The 25,672-nt window shown below is 35.5% G+C and overlaps 1 protein-coding gene across 9 annotated transcripts in view; it reads left to right on the top strand.

The window, feature by feature from the left end:
• Positions 1 to 7,392: 7,392 nt before the first annotated feature.
• LOC113061685 (liprin-alpha-2-like) overlaps positions 7,393 to 25,672 on the top strand; it is a 153,207-nt gene continuing 134,927 nt past the window's right edge. For 4 of the 9 annotated variants that reach the window (XM_026231050.1, XM_026231041.1, XM_026231032.1 and 1 more), the window contains exons 1-2: positions 7,393 to 7,681; positions 16,583 to 16,840. In XM_026231050.1, coding sequence (XP_026086835.1) covers positions 16,592 to 16,840 — 249 coding nt within the window. In that variant the 5' untranslated portion in view covers positions 7,393 to 7,681; positions 16,583 to 16,591. The remainder of the gene's footprint in view (positions 7,682 to 16,582; positions 16,841 to 25,672) is intronic. The other 5 variants (XM_026231085.1, XM_026231058.1, XM_026231076.1 and 2 more) reach the window with 2 other exon arrangements.

The following is a 25,672-nucleotide window of genomic DNA, read 5'->3' as shown; positions in this document are numbered from 1 at the left end:
CTGGACACTCAAGATGTGGAATGTTTTATTCATGTCACAAGTAGCGAGATAGAGGCTGGTTTGTTTTGAGGCTGGTGACTATCTGTCTTTGAATCGAGATGTTTGGAAGGTCTGATGTATCGCCGTAACAGCGCATTGGGCTTTAGGGACAATTTTGTTTGTAGAGTCCTGTCTCAGACTTGGAGGAGACTTTTAAAGTTTGTTTACTAGATAGCATGGTGGGAGGACAGATTCGAATGTTGTTTGTTTGCGGTGTTCTGGAGAAACTTAAATAATATGGCATCTTTATCTTTTTTAAAGATAACTTAAAGGGTTTTTTTTGCAGAAAGAAATCAAAAGTATTTTTGACATAATGATGAGACTCCCATGGTCCTATTTGTGGCCTAGAAAAATCTGTTATAAACTTTTGAAAAAAACAAACTGAATACTTTTATAATGCTTTTGTGTGATGTGCAATCAAACCTGGTGGCAGCATAAAATCCAAGACCACTTTCGTATCAACCGTATAAAACATATACCACATACAACCTAACTTTATATTTGATGCATTAGTTCAAAAATAAATCAGGTGTGGTTCTAAGCAGTCTTTTTTCAACTCAAAGGGGTCTCATTTATAAAATCTGAACATGTGACAGTTTCCGAAATGGGAATAAATTATACAACCATATATACACTCAATGGCCACTTTATTTGGTACACCTTGCTACAGTAGTACCTGGTTGGGCCCCCTTTTACCTTAAAAACTTCCTTAATTCTTCGTGCATAGATTCAACAAGGTGTTGGAAACATTCCTCAGAGATTTTTGTCTATATTGACATGAGCATCACACAGTTGCTGCAGATTTGTCGGCTGCACATCCATGATGCAAATCTCCTGTTCCTCCACATCCCAAAGCTGCTCTATTGGCCTGAGATCTGGTGACTGTGGCGGCCAGCAGGATCGATCCAGGCTTTCATGTTCTTTATGCCTAATTCTGACTCTACCATCTGAATGTCTCAACAGAAATTGAGACTCATCAGACCAGGCAACGTTTTTCCAATCTTCTATTGCCCAATTTTGGAAAGCCTGTGCGAATTATAGCCTCTGTTTCCTGTTCTTAGCTGACAGGAGCAGCACCCTGTGTGGCCTTCCACTGCTGTAGCCCGTCTGCTTCAGGGTTCGACGTTTAGTGCGTTCAGAGATGGTATTCTGCATACCTTGGTTGTAACGAGTGGTTTCTGAGTAACTGTTGCCTTTCTATCATCTCTAACCAGTCTGCCCATTCTCCTCTGACCTCTGACATCAACAAGGCATTTTCGTCCACACAGCTGCCGCTCACTGGATATTTTCTCTTTTTCTGACCATTCTCTGTAAACTTTAGAGATCCCAGTAGATCATCAGCTTTTTAAATACCCGACCAGCCCGTCTGGCACCAACAACCATTCCACGTTCAGTCACTTAAATCCCCTTTCTTCCCCATTCTGATGCTCGGTTTGAACTTCAGCAAGTTGTCTGATTTGCAATGATTAGCAATTTGTGTTACCAAGCAAATGAACAGGTGTACCTGATAAAAGTGTCCGTTGAGCGTAAATCGCAGTTCATCTTAAATACAAGCGACATTAGTGAAGTGACATTCAGAAGTGAAGTGACATTCAGCCAAGTATGGTGACCCATACTCAGAATTTGTGCTCTGCATTTAACCCATCCGAAATGCACACACACAGAGCAGTGAACACACACACACACTGTGAGCACACACCCGGAGCAGTGGGCAGCCATTTATGCTGCGGCGCCCGGGGAGCAGTTGGGGGTTCAATGCCTTGCTCAAGGGCACCTAAGTCGTGGTATTGAAGGTGGAGAGAGAACTGTTCATGCACTACCCCCACCCACAATTCCGTCCGGCCCGAGACTAGAACCCACAACCCTTCGATTGGGAGTCCAACCCTCTAACCATTAGGCCACGACTTCCCGAAGTCTTATCGGGGATTACTTATCATTGGTAGGCAATGAAATACATGTGTAGGCGTACATCATTTTAAACATTATCACAATTACTGTTATTTTCAGGAAATCATATATAAATTAATTAATTTCAGTTATGTACTTTAATTTTCACCGAGCAATTAAAACACTACTCATTTGATCTGCGCATATAATTATACTAATGCATATTATGATTGCCTATTTGTCTTTATATCTATAAGTTGAATTAATTGAATTACTTGTAAATGACTGCCAGAAGGAACATTTTCATGTCAGTTTCTGCCTTTATAAATCCCCATTTGCTCCTTACTTTTGAAATAGGATAAAATCAGTGGAATTTAGGATCAAATCTGATCATACGTGGAGTTTTTAAATGAGGCCCCTGATATTTTCCTTTTTCCATTTGCTCATATTTACCTTAACTGCAGGGTCTGCACACTCCAAGCACATTTCAGTTTGTTTTATTAGACAGCTCAAGCTGTTTCTTCAAAAGAAGTTAAGTACATGGTTAAAATTACAGAGAGAGAGCTGTGCAAGTTTACAGCTGGTAGAACTGGGATCCCCATCCAGTCTGAAGCCAGTGTCTTTTGTTACGCCAAAATCCAATTAGCTCCCAGCTGAATGGGGCCAATCTGTTTGAATTCCCATACGGTTTGAGTTTGCTCCCATTTTCTGTGAGTTAGGGAATCCCATCAGTGCTTTGGCAACTAAGCCCTGCAAAAAAACTAAGAAAAAACACAGGTGGAGATAAATGAGCAGACTCTCTGTGTTTGATATGTAAATGTTCATGGTGGAAGGAGCTGCTAATTAGAAAAGAGAAGGAAAAGTCCATAGGAGATTCTTTTTTAATCGCTTCATTTCTAAATGCTTATAGTCAAAAAGGATTTTTGTTATAGATCTAATGCTGTTCTGTTGTGTTTCATATCTTGTGTGGGTAAAGATGTGGAAAGGGCATTTTCTGCATGGATACTCTTTAATCAATGCATATGAGAATGAAAGCAGAATTGGCAGTTGTTAATTTTTAACATTTAAACACCCTCGCAGAAATCACATCCAGTGGACAAATAGAAACAAAAGATGAAATATGATAGACTTGCATTCTTATAATCCCACAAGGTTGTTGTTATTTGGTCGCTGAGGCTTTTTTAGCTTTTATATTTATTAATTTAACAGAAAATGTTATCCAGTTTGACACATTTGACGCATTGACATTGATTATTTCTGGGTTCTGAATGCTAACATAATCAGACCCTTAAATTTAATGCATACGACTGTTAGTAGTGAGGATTTTGATTCTTCTCAGTCTAAATCTATTCAAATAAAAGTATTAATTCACTTAGTTGCTCTTTCTGTAGGTACTGCAACATTATTATGCCAGTTAAGTGTCTTTTGTACATTATGACTGAACCATTAACATTTCCACTTCCAATCATTTAAAACTAAAATAAATCTAAAGAACTAAGAAATAAAATAAATAAAACTATAAAGCTACCACTTTATTACCAATTAGCATGCTTAAAAAACTGGTTTAATTTGGTCCCGATTTGTCATTATAAAACACATTAAAATGCAATTTGAAGATACAAAAATAGATATCTTCTATGAAGAGCAGATTCATTTAAATCAAAATTATATATATATATATATATATATATATATATATATATATATATATAATCAAATGAAGATTATTACTTGGACCTCCAGGTGAAAAATGCAAGTCCTATCACTTATATCAAAAGGATGCATGGTTTGAGATATGTTTCATATCTGTTGCATGAAGGAGTTACATAATGAAGTTTAATATTCAGGGTTAAGGGTTTGTTCAAAATATTAACTCAACAAGCATCTAAAATTACCATTTTACCCCCTGAAGGATATCATGATGTTTCATATGTGATTATCATGCAGACTGCAAGTTATAATTTATATCAATGTTACAATCCAGAAAATTGGATTATGCTAGCCATAACATAATGAATTATTTCCCCTCCAGGTTTAAAGCATATAGGACAATAAATCAACTGAATGTATCTAACAGCTCATTTGAGCAGCCGTATAGAGCGTCCATCAAACTTTCACACAAATGCAAATAATAAAAGACAAGCTCTAGTTTTTATGTCACTGATTATTATTGTTGTCATTTTGAATAGCTAGGTTTATAGCCATGTCCCTTACGATATCCATCACTGTGATGAAGGCCAGTAAACAGCTTCACTACATGGGTTTATGAGGAGTTTACATGTTAGTAGACACCCTGAGAAAGTGTAATAACGTGGCCTCCGCTGGGATGGCACAGATAAAATGGTTTATCAGGAAGTAGGGGCTCGTAATCCCTCTTGAACAGCTCTCTTGTTCATCTGCTCCACTTCACTGCATCAAACATAGACATTCAAAACACAAAGATGTCCTTTCCAGACCTCACGGAAATCATAAGCGCTTATCTATTCTTTCCTCTCACACACTAGTCATATGTCGATTTTTGTTTCGTTAAACTGAGTCACTGGTGTGAAATCAGCAAGGATTTTGTCAAGCTGAGCAGGAATCAGAGAATACAGCACGATACAGCCGCAAATGCGAAATCTTAAAAAGAGCTTGTAAAGCTGGAGTAAATGTCAAGCTTGATAAAACACATTCCCTTTGATCTTTAAAACAAAAACCTTTGCTGCAGAATCCAGACACCCAAAGCAGGCGAAACTAGACCTGATGTGTGACTGCATGGTGATATTTACCATGTTTATTAATATTCACATGAGAAGATTTTCTGTTTTAGTATTAGCTACCCTAAAGGCTGAATTTTTTTAGCAGAACCTAAAGAGATACCATTAATAAAACCGTCACCGTCATTTAATCACCCTCATGTCATTCTGAACCTGTAAGAACTTCTTTAGAGAGCCTCTATTCTCTCCAAGGCTGCAATTATTTTATACAAATACTGTATATTACCATTAAAATATATAACATTTACAGTAAGTTTAAGTGAGATTTTATGCTTCCTGCAAGAGGAAATTACTGTATGTAAAGATGTTATGTGAACTCTTTCTTTCCAGCGACCCAAGAGAGAGGTACAATACAGTGTTGTTGATGTACAATGGCAGTGCACCTCAGAGACAGCTCAGCTCTAATGTCTCTCTCTCTCTCTCTCTCTCTCTCTCTCTCTCTCTCTCTCTCTCTCTCTCTGAGGAGTTCGTTCCTCACCACTGGAGTTCAGCTCATCACAACCATGATCACTGACTTCCTACAGAGACTGCTTGAAATCAACATGAAATGGCTTTCATAACCAATTTTACTTCCATAATGTGACACGTTTCTAATTGAAAAGCTGTTTGACAGTTGGTTAACATTAACCAAGATCCTATTCAGCTAGATTACATGAATTGATGAATTGTGCATAATATGACCAGGAATGTGGATTTAAAAACAAGCTGAAGTGTGCAGTTTCTACGGCAAAAATGCAATTTCACAAATGTGACCCTGGACCACAAAACCAATCTTAAGTCGCTGTGATATATTTTATATATTTTTTAGCAATATCCATTGTATGGGTAAAAAAAAAAACATTGTATGGGTCAAAATTATCCTTTTTTATGCCAAAATTCATTAGGATATTAAGTAAAGATCATGTTCCATGAAGATATTTAGGACATTTCCTACCGTAAATATATAAAAACATAATTTTTGAGTATTCATTTGGACAACTTTAAAGGTGATTTCTCAGTATTTAGATTTCATTGCACCCTCAGATTCCAAATTTTTAAATAGTTGTATCTCGGCCAATCCTAATAAACCGTAAATCGATGGAAAGCTTATTTATTCAGCTTTCAGATGATGTATAACTATCAATTTAAAAAAATTGACACTTAAGACTGGTTTCATGGTCCAAGGTCACAAATAATTGTTTGACTATTGGTTGAACTGTTTTGCTAGAAGTTTACAAGCTGGACTGCTGAAATAAGCAAAGCAATGTTTTAAAATGCTGAAGAGTGACAGCGTTTACACTCCGCTTAAGATTGTCTTACTCATAGTTGTCTTTGCACGTTAATTTAGGAAAGGAGAAAGTATTCTAAAACATGACTGAAATGGCCAGGTTTATCTTATTGGGACAGAGTGTTCTCAGTGTTATGAATGTGGACAGCAGTGCTTGGCTCCTCATTGGAGCAGCACCATGGACAGCGACAGCCCTGTCAGCCTCAGGTCTCCCCTGCGGGACTGACACTGCACATACATCTGTCCTTAAAGAACATCTGTCCAAAGGAAGGATATTCTAGTTGCATTCAGGTCTGTTTCCTTCTGTAGTTAGTAACTCCTAACTGAACATATGTTGCTCAATTGTTAATACTCTGTGGTGCCTTATGATCTGTGGTGCAATGGTCCCCAGAGCCACACTTTACCAAGAGGCTTTGTGCTAATAAATTTCAGCAAATTAGATTTTCTGCAAAGTAAAAAAAAAGTATTGAGACCGCTGGATTCTACAGAGAACTCATAACTTGAGCTATTATTTATTTATGTAAAGCTAAAATGTATGTCCCCCCCCCCATTTTTTTATGCATACAACAAAGTTTTTATGCAATAAACTAGTAGAGTGAGAAAGAGAATAAAGACAGGTTTGTCAGTATATTTGTTACACAATTTTCTAAGTTGATTTTGTTTTCCATGCTCACTGCAAGGGCATCTGTCATTTTACAGTCTCAGCTAGGGGTGGGTGATATGACCAAAATCTTGTATCACAATATGAGTAATTTTGTATCACAATATAGTTATTTTTTCTATTAGTAATGTGTTTTTTTTTTCTTATCATCAATATCGATATCAAACTAATAAAAAAAATCACTGGAGGTAAACAGTCAGTGATGAAATAAGAATAAGAAACTAATTTACAAGCCATATGACAAAAAACTACAATAAATAAGAAAGACATTGTGTAAATTGATATAAATTAATATATATCAGCATTATTATTATCATTATTTATTTATATTCTTCTTATTCTTGTTACAAAAGTTATTTAGTCAAGAGCCATGAGAGATGTTCTCTCACAGTTTTTTGATTAAAATGAATGGCAGGCAAGACGAATATTGGACAGCTTCCCCTTTAAGACGATGTCCGGATCCAATGGACCAGGGTTCCTCAATTAATTTTCGGCCCTCGGCAAAAACTAGGCGTTTTGAACCGCTACCATTTCACCATGTGCAGTTTTGTCGATTTTTGTGCGAAAATATTTGGTGCAAAGATGCACTGAAACATTCACGTTCGCCGTATTTACATAATGGAGTCATGCTAGTGGAGTCGCGTGAGCTAATTAAGACGGTTTCCTAAATGTTTGAATTTCCCTAAATGCAAAATAAACTAAACAAAACATTTCCACGCGTAAATATGGAGATCCTACTATTCGTTGGGAAATTGCACGGCTGCAACTTTAAGACAGAAGCGAACTCCCCCTCTTTTCTCGAACAATGGTCTCTACCAGCCACCGCTGCTCTCGCCGCTGAATCCTCAACGTGCCATTTTATTACTAATGGGCATATCTGGAAATCAAAATGTCATCGATACACGGGACAGTATCGCGTTTCTGAGGATGCCAGCGGTGGATATTCGCGCGGGTTTCGCCGGAGCAGTGCTAATTTTGGCCAGCCAAGCTTCCTCGTTGTGAATCGGATGATTGGAGCAGCTGTGCGCTCGCGCTTAGATTGCAGCTGTCATTGATATTGCACAGTGAACAGTGAGTATAGACAACCCATACACAATACAGTTTTACCACTCTCATTGTGTCCGACTTGAGAAAATGCAGTATTCTTTGTGCACCATTCTCAAGGTGATTGGGAAATGCCTCTTTTAGTCAAAGGAAACTTCCAACAGATGTGAAAGGTATTGCTGTAGTAACAGAGATCAATGAATGTGTGAGTGAATGAATGCATGATTGAATTATTGAATGAATGCGTGTTTATTCTTGGGAACTGTTGATAATCTTTCATAGCTCAAACAGGGAAAAGGTGCATAGATCAATGGAAGACACTGACAGAGAGAAAGGAAAGAGAGAGGAGGGAGGGAGAGAGAGAGGCAAAGACAGGCATGATGTAATGCGCTTGAGACAATGGTTGAGGATTCTCTCCAATTAGAGTCACAGCAGCAGAATAGGCTGTTTTGAAAGCGATGAGATCACTTTAACATGCCGGCTTGCTAGGTGGAGTAGCCATGTCCCTGCATATCCCACTCGCCTGTGGTCCGGCTGTAATGGACCTTATTCACATGTGCCGGAGGAATGAGTGAATGTGAACCTGGTGCTCTAATGCCCAGTACTAATGGTTGGCTGTTCAGTCAAAAACAGCATGTTTGAATGATTACAGCATGAAGCTCTGTTTAATTACTTGACACACTTTATAGTGATGTTACTCACACACAATTCATTTTAACGCTAATATGAAATATTTTATTGTTTTACTGTCATTAGACAATATTGTGCTAAAATTGCATACAATCAAATCATGTTTAATGTTTATTAAAGCAATTTTGTGACTCTGTCTGTACATTTTTTAAAGTTTAAAATGTGATCTAGTAAACATCCAAACATGTAGCACTATCCGCTTTTTAAAACCTCACGTGAAGTAATTATTGCTACTTTGTGGACCCTAAACATTTAACGTGGCAGCCATGATTGCTTCCTATTGATGGAGAATCGAGGCGGCCACATTGGGGTTCATGCATCTAATGGTCCATACGGTAGACAGAGAGGCCGAGATTAGGATGTCCCACTGACCTGTTGGTTGTGCTGGTGTGTTAAGGCTACCTCAGCCATTTCCGCTGTATTTGATCAAATGTACAGCTGGTTTGTTTGACCTTGGTAAGGGGTGTATGGTGGAAAGGATCTTTTTCACACCACTGAATGTGTGCAGCTTGGTTCTAGTTTATGGAAGTGAAAAATTACAGTTGGTTTCGGCCTGAAACCACTGTTGAAAACCTGGGATATAAAATCATATTTATATCTCAAAATAGTCGGATTGGATAAAATGCATAAATGTAATATAAATATATATATATAAAAAATTCATTATTATTATTATTATTAATGTAAATATCTAATATAATGTAATATGGAATTTTAAGAGAGAACTGAAACATCTGGGTTTTAAAAATGTAATGCCTTAAAATAAATTCAAACTCAGTAGAGTCTAGTCAGAGACCACTGTTGAGAATCTGGGATTAAAAATAGAATTTGAATCTCCAAATAAACAAAAATGTTTGAATAACAAATCAAAGAGAGAGAGAAAGAGAAGAAATATACAATGTATTTAGTACAAATGTAAGTCATTAAAATAATAAAAGTTTAAGATTATTATATATCATGCTTTAGATAATGCAAGTCACTAATCAAATGAAAGTAGGTTAATTGTGAGACATTGACGAACTTATAGAGTTCATACAGCTTGAAATTGTCACCAAATGCTTGGACATTTTAAAATTAATGTATATTTTCTCAAAAATGAAGTTACATTCATTTAAAAATCTCTAAATAGGAGCTTTTTCATTAGTGATCCCGGACTTTTGGAGCCCACTATGTATCAAATGCAGCATCATCATTTTCATGCTTGGTGCAGTTCCATTATTCTTGACTTGTCTTGTTTCACTACAAAATCCACAGCTGTGATTGAACTCCCTCACCTCAGCCCTCCCTTTCCTCTCAATCTCTACCTCTCTCTCTTTCTCCCTCCCTCCACCCACAGCCATCCATTCATTCAGACAGTGTGTGTGGAATATGATCGCTCTTTTTGTCATCAGTGGGGCTTTTACTCTGGGCATTGCCTTGTGCTCCACTCAATACTCTGATTGAAATGTGGGTTTAAAATACAGAGTACAGCACTCTCAAACCAATTGTGCCAGTGAGCAGTCTTGGGTTCGTGCCCATCTGCTTTAAATTTCACTGCAGGATGTTATGCCAAATATCCTTGAAATATTCTTGACCTTTTGTTAAAATGTGTTAACAGTCAATAATCCACATTCCTTTGTTCATTTATTCAGTCCAGCCCACACACTTGGACCATTGCAGCTCACAAACCCCTACTTTCAACTTGGTACAGTCCATTATTGGATTATTTCGCTCTGTTTGCTCATTAACCAATTGTAAAGGGATTGATCAACAAAATATATGGTATTTAACCTGTATTGCTACCAAAATGTGGCATAATTGCACTAGAACAAGGCCACAGATCCCTTGAGCAATATTAAAACCAAATTATTCCTGACCCTTTTGGATCAGTCCAAAGTAAACCATCATAAAGCAATTATTGCCCAAATGGGATTCATTGTTCTTTATGTTCATTGAATACCGCTGTGTATATTTAGTAGGCTGAAGTTGAACTCTGGATCGTTCCGCAGATAAAGTTTTGAGGTCTTTCCAGCCTCACTGCCGATGTCTGATGTTAGTGTCTGTTTGCTGTTATGAAATATAGATGGAGTAGTCTTCACTTAAGATGCTGTAATGGTTTTCTCTTCCCCTCTTCTAATCCTGCTGCGTCATTCTTTCTTTCTTTCTTTCTTCCTTTCTCTCTTTTCTTTCTTCATGGAGCTTCGTATAGATCACAAATATTCAGTTGCTTTCATTTGTTTGGTGGTTCAGTTGTGTTTCATTCATAATTTTTCATTTGGAGCATGTACGAACGTGCTAATAATGACATTTTGTGCAGTGTTGACAAAAATTGAGATGCTACATAGAATTCACAAAATTAGCAAAATGTTACAATTTCCGCTCTGCAATTTGCAGTTAAATGTCAAAATATATATATAAAAAACATCTCTAGACTAGTAGAGTGAGAGAGAATAAGGAGAATTTTGTGTGTGTGTAGAATTAATAGTTACCTTTTTTGAAATTATTATTTATGTACAGTGATTTTTCTAATTGTTGTTAAGTAAGGGGTCCTATTTCAAATTCAGAAAGTTTTGTAAACATTGTGTGAATTTGAAAATTTCTTTTTCAAAAGTTTCAAAAACTTTTTTCTTTTTGCCCTTCTAAGCTTGGTTGTACTCATTTTTGTTGTTGAAATATTGCAACTGGATTTTTTTTTTTATTGCTGTAAAGTCAAATGATCTAGAACAGTACACACAAACTGTAATTAATTAACTCAATTACAGCATCTCACAAGAAATAGATCATGTGATTTCACTCCCAATTAGTAGTTTGTTGTCATTGTTGAGCCATCCCTTACACCTTAACCCACACTTATAGCTACCCATCCCACCAAACCTGTCCCAAAACCTCACCCACATCCCTCTGCAATAGCAGCAAAAGAGTTTTGCAATGCTATATGAACAGTTAGTACACTGAACTTATTTTTTGATATAAGTACGTAATAGTTAAGGCCACCTAATATAAAGAACAAAAACACAAAAATAGCTGTTATTATAGCTATGTATGGCTATAAATAGTTTGGTTATTTATAGTTAGTAAATAATGATATTTGTCAGGTTTTTTTTAGTAGGTGTACCTTCTTAGTAAACCCTATGAGCTGTGTGCTCACTGATGGGGAGTGATAGTGGTGTCTGTGTGACTGAATGTGCCAGTCTTCTATGAAAATAAATGTATCTCTTTTTCCCTATTGAAGGCAGAGAAGTGTGTGTGTGTGTGTGTGAGTGTTTGCGCAGTGATTGAGAGGGAGTCCCAGACTCTGTCCCACATGAATAATTTATTGATTGGCATATGGCATTGAGACGTCGCTTCTATTTCAGTTCCTTTGTTTTTCCTCCTTGCTCGCTTCTCTACGTTAGATCCGGATGTTTCTCAAAATATCAGCAAAATGCAATCCTTCATGGTTTTTAGTTTGACCCGGCCGTTTATAGAGATTACAACTATTACAACTATATAGTAGATGCTCATCTTTAATTGGAAATAGGGCCAAGGGTAAGAAGTAGTGGTGTTTTGTTTTGTATTGATCAGCTATCAATATCCCAATAACTACCTCCATGTTAGACTGTGACAGAGATGAGAAGATGCTTCCAGAGACACAAGACCTCATTTACAAATCATTCCAAGTCTTTTCAGCTTCATTTGAACTTGTATGTGACTGAAAGTAGGTGAGTTGTTAACTCAATTAGTTCATCTTTTCTCCATCAGTTTGACCAATTAGGGATTTTCTGAACAGTTGGTAGGCGGGGATTATGTAGATGACAGGATGATCAGCCAATCACATTATATCCAGTGGACAAACCGCGGACATGAAAAACAACCGCAGACTTGGCAACACTGGTTCAGGTGGAGCGGCAGTTACTACACAAGATCTGTAGTCTACCGACAACTAACACAAAATCGCTTTCAAAATCGACAAAGAATCGCCTGCGATTTTAACATCGATTTTGTGTAGATTGTCAGTGAATTACGGCTCTGTGTAGTAAATGCCAACCGGTGTTGCCAAGTCTGTGGTTGTTTTTCATGTCCGCGGGTCAAAGCGACCCCAATACCAATAACGTGATATTTAGCCCGTAAAATGCTAATTTTACCAAAGCACGCTGCTAAAAAACGTATATTTTAACCCCGGGAAGAATTTTTTTTTTATCGGGGAACCTTCTGGAAGCGCGATTGGGCTAGTTTTGGACTCGTTTTGAGAAGCGACTGGGAAGGATTTGTTGTGAAAACCTGGCAACCCTGATCTCAACACGTGCTGGAGATACGCTTCTAATTACAGGAGCGTCTTTACTGATGAGATGTGCATGAAAATCGCATTCGATTTTTTGCACAGCCCTACAGTGTTGTTATTGTTAACAATTATTAAAAAAAATTGTTAATTAAATATTACAAACATAATAAATTGTGTAAAAGTGTAAATGTTTAAAAAATTTGAAATGTTGCCTTGGCAAATAACTAAAATAAAATAATAAGTAAATTGAAGTAATTATAATAATAATAATAATAATAATAATAATAATAATAAAAACGTATTATATTCTAACACTAATATTATACACTACCAGTCAAAAGTTTCTGAACAGTAAGATTTCAGTTTTTTTTATTCTCTTCTACTCCCCAGTCCTGCATTTATTTGATCTGAAATACAGCAAAAGCAGTTATATTGTGAAATATATTTACTGTTTAAAATTAATGCTTTCTATTTGAATATATTTTAAAATGTATTTTATTCCTGTGATTTCAAAGCTGAATTATCTGTTTTTGCTGTACTTAAGATCAAATAAATGCATGCTTGGTTAGCAGAAGAGAAATGTTTTAATGTTTAAAAAAAAAAAAGAAAACTACAAAAATATTTGACTAGTATTAATATATTGTATTATATTATACTATATTTATTTTGCTCTATTTTATAATTTTGTATGACTTTTTTAATGACTTTATTTGTCTTCCATGCTTCCTTTAGAATCAGTTAATGTCTTGTGTTGTTTGCTCAAAAGGATTATTGTTCCACTGAATATTTAATTAATTAAATATAGTGAAATTTTAATCAATGAGCTTGTTAGAACAGTGGCATTTGTTCCAGTCTTGAGCTATTCTCATTGCATGTTTACGTTTCATAAAAGAACATATTTAGTTTTTGTAGCTAACTTGGGTGAGGTCTTATTGCTTTAACCATCTGTTATCTAAGTGATATATTTCAAGCGTTTTGATGCCCAGCAGACGTTTGAGAAACTCGGATGAGGTCTAACTCATGACAGACCTTTACACATTACTTTGTCTTCTCAATTGTCTCTTTATTTATAACAGGAGGGAACAAATCTGACTTTTCCAGGCTGCTTCAGGGCTCTCCATTGTATGGTTGAAGACAGGAGAGCTGGCCGCAGCCCAGAGCATATGTGGGTCTAAAGTTATCAGTTAGTGGCTAGCTGGGAGATGGTGGGACTCTGGCTAACAGCCTGTTCACATGGTGTCTGCAGACCCACTGCCAGTGACGGATGGACTGTAAGCCTGCTATCTGTAAACAAGAATACAGTCTGATTGTAGGACATATGTCTGCTGTGAGAACAGTCGCTACGTTAGACTGCAGATGAGAGAGAAATGAGAGCTGCTTCTGCTCATTTACAGATTATTTCAGGTTCATTTGAATCTGAATGTGGCTGAAAGAGGTGATTTCTGAGTGGGTTATTTGTAAACTCTGTAATGAATCCATCCATCTTCCATCAGTTTAACCACTCATGGATTTTCTGAGCTGTTGTGAACATGTTCTATAACTGACAGGATAATCAGCCAATCACATGACTATTTTTCACACTTCTTTTATTATTATATTATATTATATGCTATTATATTAGTGTTACATGAAATGAAAGCTATTAATAATAATTAGCAAATTGAAATAAAGCTGAAATCGTAAATATTAAACCGAAAACTTAGCTAATTTAAATAAGTTGAAGTACTAACATTACTAAAGCTTAAAATATTTTAACTAAAATTAAACCGAAGACTAAAAATATAACAAAATAAAAGCTACCTCAAAAATGTTAATACTGTAATAATATAAAAAATACTAAAATAATACTTTTTTGAAAATAAAATATATTTTTTCACAGTAGTTTAAAAAAAAAATCTGTTTTTTAATAAATTAACTGATTTTAGCAGTTTTTATGATAAATCATCAGTTTTATGTTAAATCATCTGGTTTTAGATTTTAGCATTTTTTTTTTTTTTGAACCATTTGTTTTTAGCTTTTTTTTTTTTAATCGCCTGGTTTTAGATGGTTATAGATGTTTTTTGTTTTGTTTTTGATGAACCAGTTGGTTTTTAGTTGGCTTTTGTTAAATTAGCTGTTTTTAGATGTTTGTCTACAGACTTTAAATAGTTAAAAAATATATATTGTTGACTAGTTAAAAAAAAAAAAAAAAAAGTTATTTCTTGAGAAAATTTCTATGCTTTTTTCAGAAGCCACAAATGCCAGGCACATCTTTTAACTCCCTGAATCTTGAGCATGTGCTTCCATTGTTGCCATCCTCCCTAAGAGTGTAATATATAAACCACCTGAGACAAATGGCACAGATGGTGGTTGTGGTCTGTACCAGGTCAAGGTGCTGCAGGAGACAGTTAAACACCGCTGTAGAGCACCGTGTTACATAAGCAACAGAGGAAATGATGCGTTCTGGTTCAGTAAACGGCACAAGCTTCAAATCTAGAGTGCAGGAAGCTCACTCTCCTATGACATCATTACTTTATTATACATATATACTCTTCAAGACTATTTAGACCGATACTTTTTCTGTATAGTTGATAATAACAGGACATGAGACGTCCCGAATGTACCGACACACTTACACATACAAGATTTACTTGCCGAGGCTTTGTCTTTCTGTGTTCATCTGTTTATTCTGTTCTCACTCTGTTGTAAACACACACAAACACATCTCGTCCTCGCCAGGAGATTCCTCCACCCGCTCCCCCTGTGTTGTGTCATCACAGCCCCGGCGTGGAGCTCTGTGGCCCCGCGTGTTTTTAATGCTGGTCTCCCCTGCAGCTAGCAGCCGCCTCAGTCCTGACAGCTTTGAGTCTAACAGGAGCAGACACACATCAGCACTACGTACACACAGTCTTCTCACAGATGCTCGGAGCCGTTCAGTGCTTTTACAGATAGACCCAGAGGGATTGACAGACAATAGCAGTATGTTAATGCACATAAAGTGTTGAGAATATCATACTGTTCAAAAGATGTTTCTTGTTCTTCTTAAGGCTGCATTTATTTGTTTAAAAATACAGTTAAACGTTGGTATTGAATTTATTTTCTTTCTTTTTTTCGCTATTTAAAATAATTGTACAAATTCTGTTATATTTTAAAATGTAATGTGATGGCAAAGTCGAATTTTCAGCAGCCTTTACTCTAGTCTTCAGAGTCAAATGATCCGTCAGAAATATTATTATCAATATTATCAATGCTTGATATTTTTTATGGAAACTGTGACACACATTTTTTTAAAGATTGAAATTAAATAGAAATAGTTTACCCTTTATAAAATGGTTAAACTTTATAAATGTCTTTACTGTCACTTTTGGTCTTTTAATGCATCCTTTCTGTATATATATATATATAAATATATAACATAAACCTTAATTAATTCTTCCTCTTTTTTTTTTTTTTTACATTTAAAGCCTAAAAATGATTGTGGCTAAATTCAATAGTCTAAATAGTGCAAATTATTGTTATTGTTGTTTTAATTTATATTTCTATTAATTATCATTTAAATTCATCATTAAAACTGTTCTCAAAACAACCAATAACATTATTATTGGAATAATATATTTGAATAATAATAATGATATTATAATAAGATTATTATTATTGTTGTTAGTATAATTATTATATTGTTATATATAATTTATCATAATATTATACAATATAATGAATTATGCACCGCAATACTTTTTACTACTATTAATAATATGCAATTATGTTTTTTATTATTATATTATATTATATTATATTATATTATATTATATTATATTATATTATGTTGTTATGTTATATTATATTATATTATGTTATGTTATGTTATGTTATGTTATGTTATATTATATTATATTATATTATATATCAAAATCTAGTCGTAATAGCCAGATTTATATAGCACTTTTCACAATACACAATGATCCAGAGCAGCTTTACAGATATTTCCAGGAGTTTCCTAAGCATTCCTCCTCTCTCAGCAGGTAAAGATGATGTGCGAAGTGATGCCCACGATCAGCGAGGACACGGCGATGAGCCAGCGTGGCTCCCAGAGCAGCGCCTCCGACCCTGACTCGCATTTCGAGCAGCTGATGGTCAACATGCTTGACGAGAGAGACCGTCTGTTGGACACCCTGAGAGAGACACAGGAAAGCCTGGCCCTCGCCCAGCAGCACCTGCAGGACGTCATCTATGACCGGGACTCACTGCAGCGTCAGCTCAGCTCCGCACTGCCTCAGGTACCACATCTACTCCCAAACTCATAGAACCGTACTCCTGACTAACGCCACAAAGCCTGGTCCACACAATCAGCTTGTTCCTCCCTTTTTAACAAGTTTACCTCTTGAATATGGATATCGGAGTACCATAGTGATAAATGTTCATTTCTGTGTATTTCTGTGAAAATATAAGCTTGTCACAGCTGGCCGTGTGTGATTGCAGCAGCTATAGCTGGTGATACTAAAATCTGCGTCCAAGTGTCTCCTTCCGAACAAAGAGGACTAAAAATCACCAAGTGCGGTTTTCAGCTGCGCTACTATTGCTCAGAGAAATGGGAAAAGCGATGGCTTACGTAATCACGACTAAACCCAGATTAGCTCCACGCTCCAAGCAAAAGTGTGTCAGTAATTCTAGTCACAAGTCCTTAGCGTTCTCCTTCCAGAAGTCTCTGTGGTCCTGGCGGAGAATAAAAGAGGGTTTTGTTGTGTAGTGGTTCTCACTTTCCCTCAGTGATACTCTTGTTCCTGGTGGAGACACACTTTCAGTGCTGCTTACGGTACTGAGGTTTGAAACCGGTTTGTTGTTGATTTGAGTGTCATGAACAATACCCTTTTACAAGTTTAGGGTCAATGCATTAATTAGAAAAATTAATTAGGGTGAAAAAATTTAACGGTGTCCCTAATTAAACAATATCACTTGAGTGTAAATGTGATCCTGATCTTATACAACAGTTCAATAGATAAGAAGTTAATATTGTGTTGTTTTAGACCCAGTGTTGTCTGTTTTGCACAATTCTGCCAACAAAAATATAAAGACAAAGCAGAACTGTTTGTCTCCGAGAAACACACGGCTTCATCATAGACTATATAAACATGGACGTAGTGTCTGTGACGTCACCCGTAGACTCCTGAAGTGTGTTTTTGAAGCCTCTCCCGGACAATCGAAATAGGCAAAAAGGCGGGAGCTACTTGCTGAAGCCACGCCCACCTAGGGCGACGGCAGTGTGAGCAGCGGTAATCCCCATCACTCAAGTGACCATGCCCTTAATTTTGCAGAACTTTGTATTATTATATTTTATAATTTAAACGGATGAGTTATAAAAACAATTCATCCCCCTCAGAGTTGTCATGAGGGGCAAAATTTGCTATTTAGACCAAAGTCGTTTTTTGCACCAGGCTGTAAACGTATTTTTATGCTGTAAAGTTGGGCATTTTAACATGGGGAGTCTATGGGACTGACTCCCTTTAGTCGATGAATTACAGTTTTAGTTACTTCCTTATTGGCCTCACGAGAGAGAACTCAAGGTTGGTGCTCGGGCTACATTCATTTCTTAATACACTTTTTGAACGTATTGAACGTAAAATTGCCATCATTTATTCACCCTCATGTCGGTTAGATGGTTTACACGACAATTACTTTAAATTATATTTTGGGATTAATTTCTCAGCCAAATTTGATGTGAGATTTATTTGCGATTAATTAGGTTAATTAATCAGCACATCATGGTACTAATCACTTACCAGCCCTAATATATATGTCTGTGTGTGTGTATATATATATATATATATATATATATATGTGTATGTGTGTGTATATATATATGTGTATGTGTATATATATATATATATATATATATCACTATATATCCCTTATTTTTTAAAATGTAATTTATTCCATTGATGGCAAAGTTGAATTTTGCAGTGTCACATGATCTTTCAGAAATCATTCTAGTATTAGGATGTTTTTTTTTTTTTTTTACCAATATTTTTGTGCAAACTGTAATACATTTGCCTTTAGGATTCTTTGAACAGTAAGAACAGCACTTGTATGTTGTCTTGTATGACATTATAAATCTCATTACTGTTATGTTTGCATCCTTGCTAGATAAAAGTATTAATTTCTTTCAAAAATCTGTTAAGCTCTAAATGCACCATAAAACCTCAGTGAAGTGGTCCATAAATATGTTCTGAAGTCTTAAAGTAGTTTTATGTGAAGAACTCAAATAGCATTGTGAACTTTCTTCAGAACGTCTCCTTTTGTGTTCTACAAAAGAAAGTAGGTTCTGCTGGTCTGGAACAATGTAACGGTAAGTAACTGATGATGGAAGAACATTAAAGATCCATTTAACATTCATAAAATGCTAAACATGTCCAGACTGTAAATTACATTACTGTCCAGAGCTGCATAATCAACCAGAAGAATGGCGTTCTAGGCCAACCAGGTCAATAACACTGTATTGATTTTCATTGTTTCATGACACTACTCATACACACTGTTTACTGATCACATTTTAAATGAGATGTTACTTCTCTCAATCTAGACCTTGCACGCATGCAAACGACTCCATTAATTAGCGTGGCAGCGCTTTATTATCCTTTGCCACTTCACTGCATGCTAATGCTTTACGAGGCTCTTTGGTGGAATGATTCTGAAGATGTGTACCAGCAGGACAGCCATGTTATTATGAGCTGTTGTAATTGAGAAACCGTGAACAGTGTCTGCTAATGTTTTTTTAAACCGCATCGAAATAGATTTTATTCACAGCGATTGTTTGGTGGTGTTTGTAATGGCCACTTTACACAGTTTATAGTAATTGCATGATGGATGCAGGCTTTTTCTTATTTGATAAGCTAATATCAGTTTATTTATAGCTTTTTAGAGCTTTTTTTTAAATTATCAGGTTTTGGAGGAGTAGTGGTTTTCTTGTACCCTCTTTGAGCTCGTTGTGTTTTCACAGAGCTCCTGAAGGGCTATAAATGTGAGCGGGGAACTAAATGATTTAGTTGAAAAATCACTTTTGAAAAATCACGATTTGGCCAATCACCTTTTCAGCTAGATTATGCCACATATCTTATTAGCAAACAGTTTGCAAATTGACCTGAATGCATCAAATTGGACAAATTGGACTTATTACAGGGCTTGCAAAATGTCTAAATCCCGAGTAGCCCTTCGGGCATGTACTCTTGAGATTTTGGTTGCATGAAAATTAATTTAACTAGCCCAAAAAAACAACAGCCTTTTTTAGAAAGTCGGATAGGAGTTCTTAATATATTTGCAATACAGACATATCAACAAATATGAAGGAAGGAATTTTATTTAACCATTTACAGGGTATCTGCATAATTAAAAAAATAAAATAAATGTAAGGCAATTTATGACCCATTTTAAGAGCTGCACAAGTAAAATGAACACTGTATGTGTGATGTTGGACAATGTGGTGTTGGACAATGTCTATGGCGCTCATAAACGCTGCTTTATCAGGAATTATAGGACAGGACAACATTAGTTATTATTAATATTATTATTAATACAAATATTTATTGTATATATAATATAATTATGCATGATTATTATATTATTATTTACATAGCAATAAAATAATAGTAAATCTGTAACCATAAATAAATGTAAGGATTTTGTGATTTGATTGTAGTTTTCGGTTTAATAGGATGTTTCATCTGTTTTTTAAAAACTGAAACTTTTTTAAACACCAGTTTGGAAATGTGTGACATGAAAAAACAAAACAAACTGTAGATGGTAATGTAAACAGGTTGTCTGAAGCTGATCCACCGTGAGCAGACGTGTGGAATATTTCTGAAACAACACTTTGACCTCCTTTAGCGCATGACAGCGTCTGAGGTTTGGGCTTGCAGTTTAGACTGTGTTAAATCTGGGCTCTGATGAGCAGGGAGATGAAATAGGCTGAATTATCGCTGCAGGGTGAACTTGGCTGTAGAAGAAGAGGAGGAGAGACAGGAAAGTGGAGAGGAAGTAGATGGAAGGTGGAGTGATGTGGAGAGGAAGTGGCCTGGATATAGCCACATGATGGGAGCTATTGGCTGCCTGATATGAAGCCGATATCTCTTCCTCTCTCTAGCATACATACCTTAACATTCAGAACTAAGATATGAATGGCAGCCACATTCCCCAAGATGCCCTGGGGGTCAAAGTGTGATTTATATCATGTACAGTCAATTTTATTCAACCAAAGAGTCTTAAAACTAAGCTCAGGTCCTTCATAGTCTGCATTACATTAAAACACCATCATTACAATTGATTGGCCCTTTTAAATAACTGCCCAATCTACTAGCTTTGCTTTAGTGGGTAAATGTTGAAGTGTTTACACATTTGGCAATCAAAGTTGAATTGTGAACAGTGTTATTTACTTACACCAGAGTGTCTGTATGTTTAAAAATGCAAAACCCAGTTTTTCATATTTTTGCCATAATGATAACTAAATAATAATTATAGCAGTATATAATAATATATAATTTCTTCTTTTTCTTATTTACTGTGTTATTAATAATATTTTATATTAATAATTATCGGAACAATATCGGAATTGACCGATAATGGCTTAAAATGTAAACATCAGCATTGGTCTGATATATAAAATTATGCTGAATAACTCACATGTGCTCTTAAATCTTTAAATCTTTAAATAAAATGTTAAGGTTACCAGTGCATCTGTCTGCGTAAAAAAAAAAAAGTGATTCACTTATAGTTCATTTATAATTATTTTCAAAGCTTTCAATGTACACTCATTATAAAAGAACTTCGTTATTGTTTATTTAATTATAACAGGTACGTTTTTATTAAAAACTAACTTAAATGTAATTTGTTTAGAATCTCTGCACAGGAGAGACTTGATGTTGTTTCCGAACAAAAGGAAATATGTCGGCATTGGCTATCAGCAAAAATTAGTTAAAATATCGGCATATTGGATATCGGTAAAAATCCAATATCGTGCATCAATAATATTTAAACAACAATTAAACAATAACAGATTAAATTGAGAAATGTGAAAATCGATTATCAGTATATAATTAACACACAACTGCCCAAATTTGTATTATTATTATTATTATTATTATACCACCACTTACAGTGAGATAATAAGAAGAAAAATAGATGCTATTCCTAAACACCAGGTGAACCAGTACATGGAGGCTTAAAGTCACAGCACATTTAATTCTAACAATCAGACAGACAGGACAGGGTCAGACAAAAAAAAAAAAAAAAAAAAAAAAATTTAAAGGATGCAGTAGTTCACCCCAAAATGAGAATTCTGTCATTAGTTACTCACTCTCATGTCACAAAAAAAACCCCATAAGACCTTTGTTCATCTTAGGAACACAAATTAAGATATTTTTTATGAAATCAAAGTGAGCAACATGAGGGTGAGTGATTTAATGACAGAATTTTTGGACAAGCTTTCCCTTTAAGATCCCTGTTAGAGTTTTTTTGCTGCCGGGTTTGAACAGCTGTCTAGTTTCTCCTGTGTTCATGTCCTGTGTTGCTCTTTTAGACTCCTGTCCTCTGTCTGTGTGGTTTAGTTCTGCTTACTCATCAGGCCACAGTGGTGTGCACACATCAATGCCACCTTTGAGTCTGGGTCAGCAAGTTTAAGAGAAAGAGAGAGGAAGAAAGCACCAAACTCAGAACACCTATTGGTATTCTTCATTGTCCAGTTAAAAAAAACAAAAACCTTTTGTTCACAAAGTATTGTTGGTTCATTAGACTTCACTAGATTACCCTCCACCTACTCATAATGCTGCACCATCTCTCTGTAACTGTCAGTGGGAGCAGGTTTTCCTTGAAGGTTTTCGCTCTTTGAAAGTCATCATGTTGGCCTGAATGCTTTATTTTGATGGCATGTTTTGATAATTCCCTTGTGCCGAATTGTCAGTTCATGTGCTGAATGCATTTTTCAGAGAATTAAAATTACAAAGTGTTTTAAATAGTTGACGTCATGATGAAATGGATGTAGCTGCAGATCTTTTCTGTAAAAAAAAAAAAATGTAGAGCAGAGACTTGAAAAAAGTAGTTGTTTTTTTTTCGCATTGATTTCATTGAAGAGCCATATTGGGTCCCTCAAAGAATCTTTTTATGGAACAGTTCTTAAATGAACCATATTTTGTCTCAATGTGCATTATAATAGAAATAATTTTAATATTATTATATTATTAGGTTAATTTAATTTGTGAACTCTTTAGTAAAACATTTTGTTTATTTTTATTTATTTATATTTGTCTGTATTCTCTGGGTTGTATATCAATGTAGTATGTTCAGTAGTGTTTATTACAAGCCATGGATGAAACTGGTGATTTGTCCAACTTACAAAGAGAGTAGATCATGAGTCCCCGTTTAGTTGGAGCATCTGTAACCTTATCAGCCCATTTTTTAGATGTTTAAATAACAGGAGTCTTTATGATTATGTGCAAAGTATGGCAAGACTTCATCAAAGCAAAGGAAAATAGTCAGCAAAAACCAAAGGTGAATAATAGGGACTGTCAAAAAAGCAAACACTAAAAAGGAGTCAAAACAACACAGAAGTGTAATGGAAACAAACCTCATATTCACCTTGATGACTGTTGCTAAAACGTTAATCACAGCCAATAGTGCTAAACTACAATGCAGATGGTGTTATGATCATGAAACCTAGACCAACATCAAAATGAGCACCAAAATGGACTTCAACATCTGCCCTGGTCAGCTTCATCACATCAGTTGAATATTATCAAACCATTGTAGGCAGTATTGGAGAGAAGCGTGAGAAGCAGATTCCCTCCTCCATCATATCTGAAGCAACTGGCAGATGTTCTGATCGACACCATTCCACTGGAGAGAGTTGTATCTAAGTCTATTCTAAGAAGGGTGGAAGCCTTATTAAAGGCAGATGGTGGAAAAAACAGTGCCTAGTTCCCAGGTGTTCACATTAATTTGTCCGAGCCCTGTATTTTTTAAGAACCATTTTCCATTTTTGTAAGGGAAAGTTCCTATGATTCTTCATGAAACCATAGATGCCAATAAAGGACCGTTATTTTTTTTATTTTTTTTGGAGTTTTTACATTAGTTGTTAATTGAATTTTAAGATGTGGATGTTGTCCTTATGCCGCTCCCTATCTTTCTCCAACTTTGCTTTCTGTCAATTCTCATCTGTCATGTAATAATAAAGGCAATAATTCCCAAAATAATTTTGTCAGTGTGTTGCTAATTTCATTGTGTTGTGGCTTGTTTTCATTGTGTTGTGCTAATTTTGTGTTGTGGGCGTGGCTTGTTTCCATTTGTGTTGGGGCTTGTTTTTATTGTGTTGTGGGCGTGGCTTGTTTCCATTTGTGTTGGGGCTTGTTTTCATTGTGTTGTGCTAATTTCATTGTGTTTTGGCTTGTTTTCAGATTTAGCGTCTTCACTACACAGAGTTCACTTCCGAAGTTCACTTTGAATCTAGGCAAAAAAACCCGAATGCGATTCATCTGCGATTATTAGGGCAATTTTTGGCTAATTGTCAGTGAACTACAACTTTGTGAAAGCAGCTCAATCTGAAAACAGGTGATGGTGATTTACTACTAATCACAGGACCGGCTTTACTGACGAGATGCGCATGATAATCTAACGCGATTAATTGCACAGCCCTAGTTCTGCGGCTTGTTTTCATTGTTGTATCTTGTTTCCGTTGTGTCTTGGCTTGTTTTTGTTTTTTTGTGTTAATTTCATTATGTTGTACAAGTAATTTTATTTTCATAATTTGAAACGTTTCTGATTGAAACTGAATATTAAACCTGAAAATACAGGGCAGGACTCAGTTTTATCTATCAATAATTGATTGGATGGTGAAAAGTGGTGTTTTGTAGCAGAACGGTGTTGGTTTTGTGTAATGGTCCAGTTGCATTCACCAGCAACTGAGTCATTAGAGAGACACAACATGTCAATTTACTGAGTCCCCCATCATAAATCAAACATGTCATCCTCATTTATCATCATTTAATCTCTTACGGTCCAATCAGTGCACAGGATTGAATAGTCATGGAATTTACCATTAGGATACGGGGAGTAAAGTCAGATGATTAAGTGACAAAGCACATGAACAGATTCTTCTTATCGCCATCTCTTTCATTCTCGTTCCCTCCTTGTGTCTGTCTCTTTCTCTCTCCGTCCTCTGGGCTCATGCAGTCAGCTGGTTTCCTCCATCACACCACATGATTCGATGTGATCGTCAGATATTGTTTGTGCCCTACTTCACTCGACCCGTAGGCCACATGAACACTTCGTGCTACAGGAAGAGAGTGAGAGAGAGAGAGAAAAAATAGGATAGAGCATAATATCATACTTGGTATTTGTTTAATGTTGTTTTGTGTTGAGTTCCTACATTTCCATGTAAATTTTGTCATGTTTTAATGCATGAATGAAACCTCAAATTGTGTCATTTAAGGGTTGTTGTCAGGGATTTCTATGTCATCAGACTAAGACTTTCCTGGCAGAGGGAAAAATACCAATTTATATTAATGAGGGATCTAAGCCTCATAAAATGATTTGACAAAATAAGAATGAGAATAAGAATTTAAAAAATGGCACAATATCGACCAACTGTTTTATTTTAAATATCAAATCTTTGTTTTGGACAGTGTCAATTGTAATTAATTTGTTATTTATATTACAGTTCAAAAGTTTGGATTGCTAAGGTTTTTTAAATGTTTTTGAAAGAAGTCTCTCATACCAGCCAAAAAAAAAATAATAATTATATATATGTTATTATAAAGATAATTGTTCAAATATAATAAAAAACAGTATATAATATAATTCTAATTATTAATAACTACTATTCTACTTTAATATATTTTAAAATATGTATGTCATATAAATAATATATTCTTGATACTTCAGAAGTCATTCTTATATGCTGATTTGGTGCACAAGATTTGGTGCTGCCTAATATTTTTTGTGAAAAATGTGATTCTTTTTTTTCTATTCTTTGATGAATAGAATGTTGAAAAGAAGAGCAGTTATTTGTAATGAAAATCATTTTGTAACTACGTCACTTCTGCTCAGTTAAATGTGCATTTACTTAATAA

This window comes from Carassius auratus, chromosome 4, assembly GCF_003368295.1.
Source record: "Carassius auratus strain Wakin chromosome 4, ASM336829v1, whole genome shotgun sequence".
Classification (NCBI taxonomy): Eukaryota; Metazoa; Chordata; class Actinopteri; order Cypriniformes; family Cyprinidae; genus Carassius; species Carassius auratus.
Note: the sequence above shows the minus strand (reverse complement) of the source record. Positions and strands in the feature narration are given on the sequence as shown.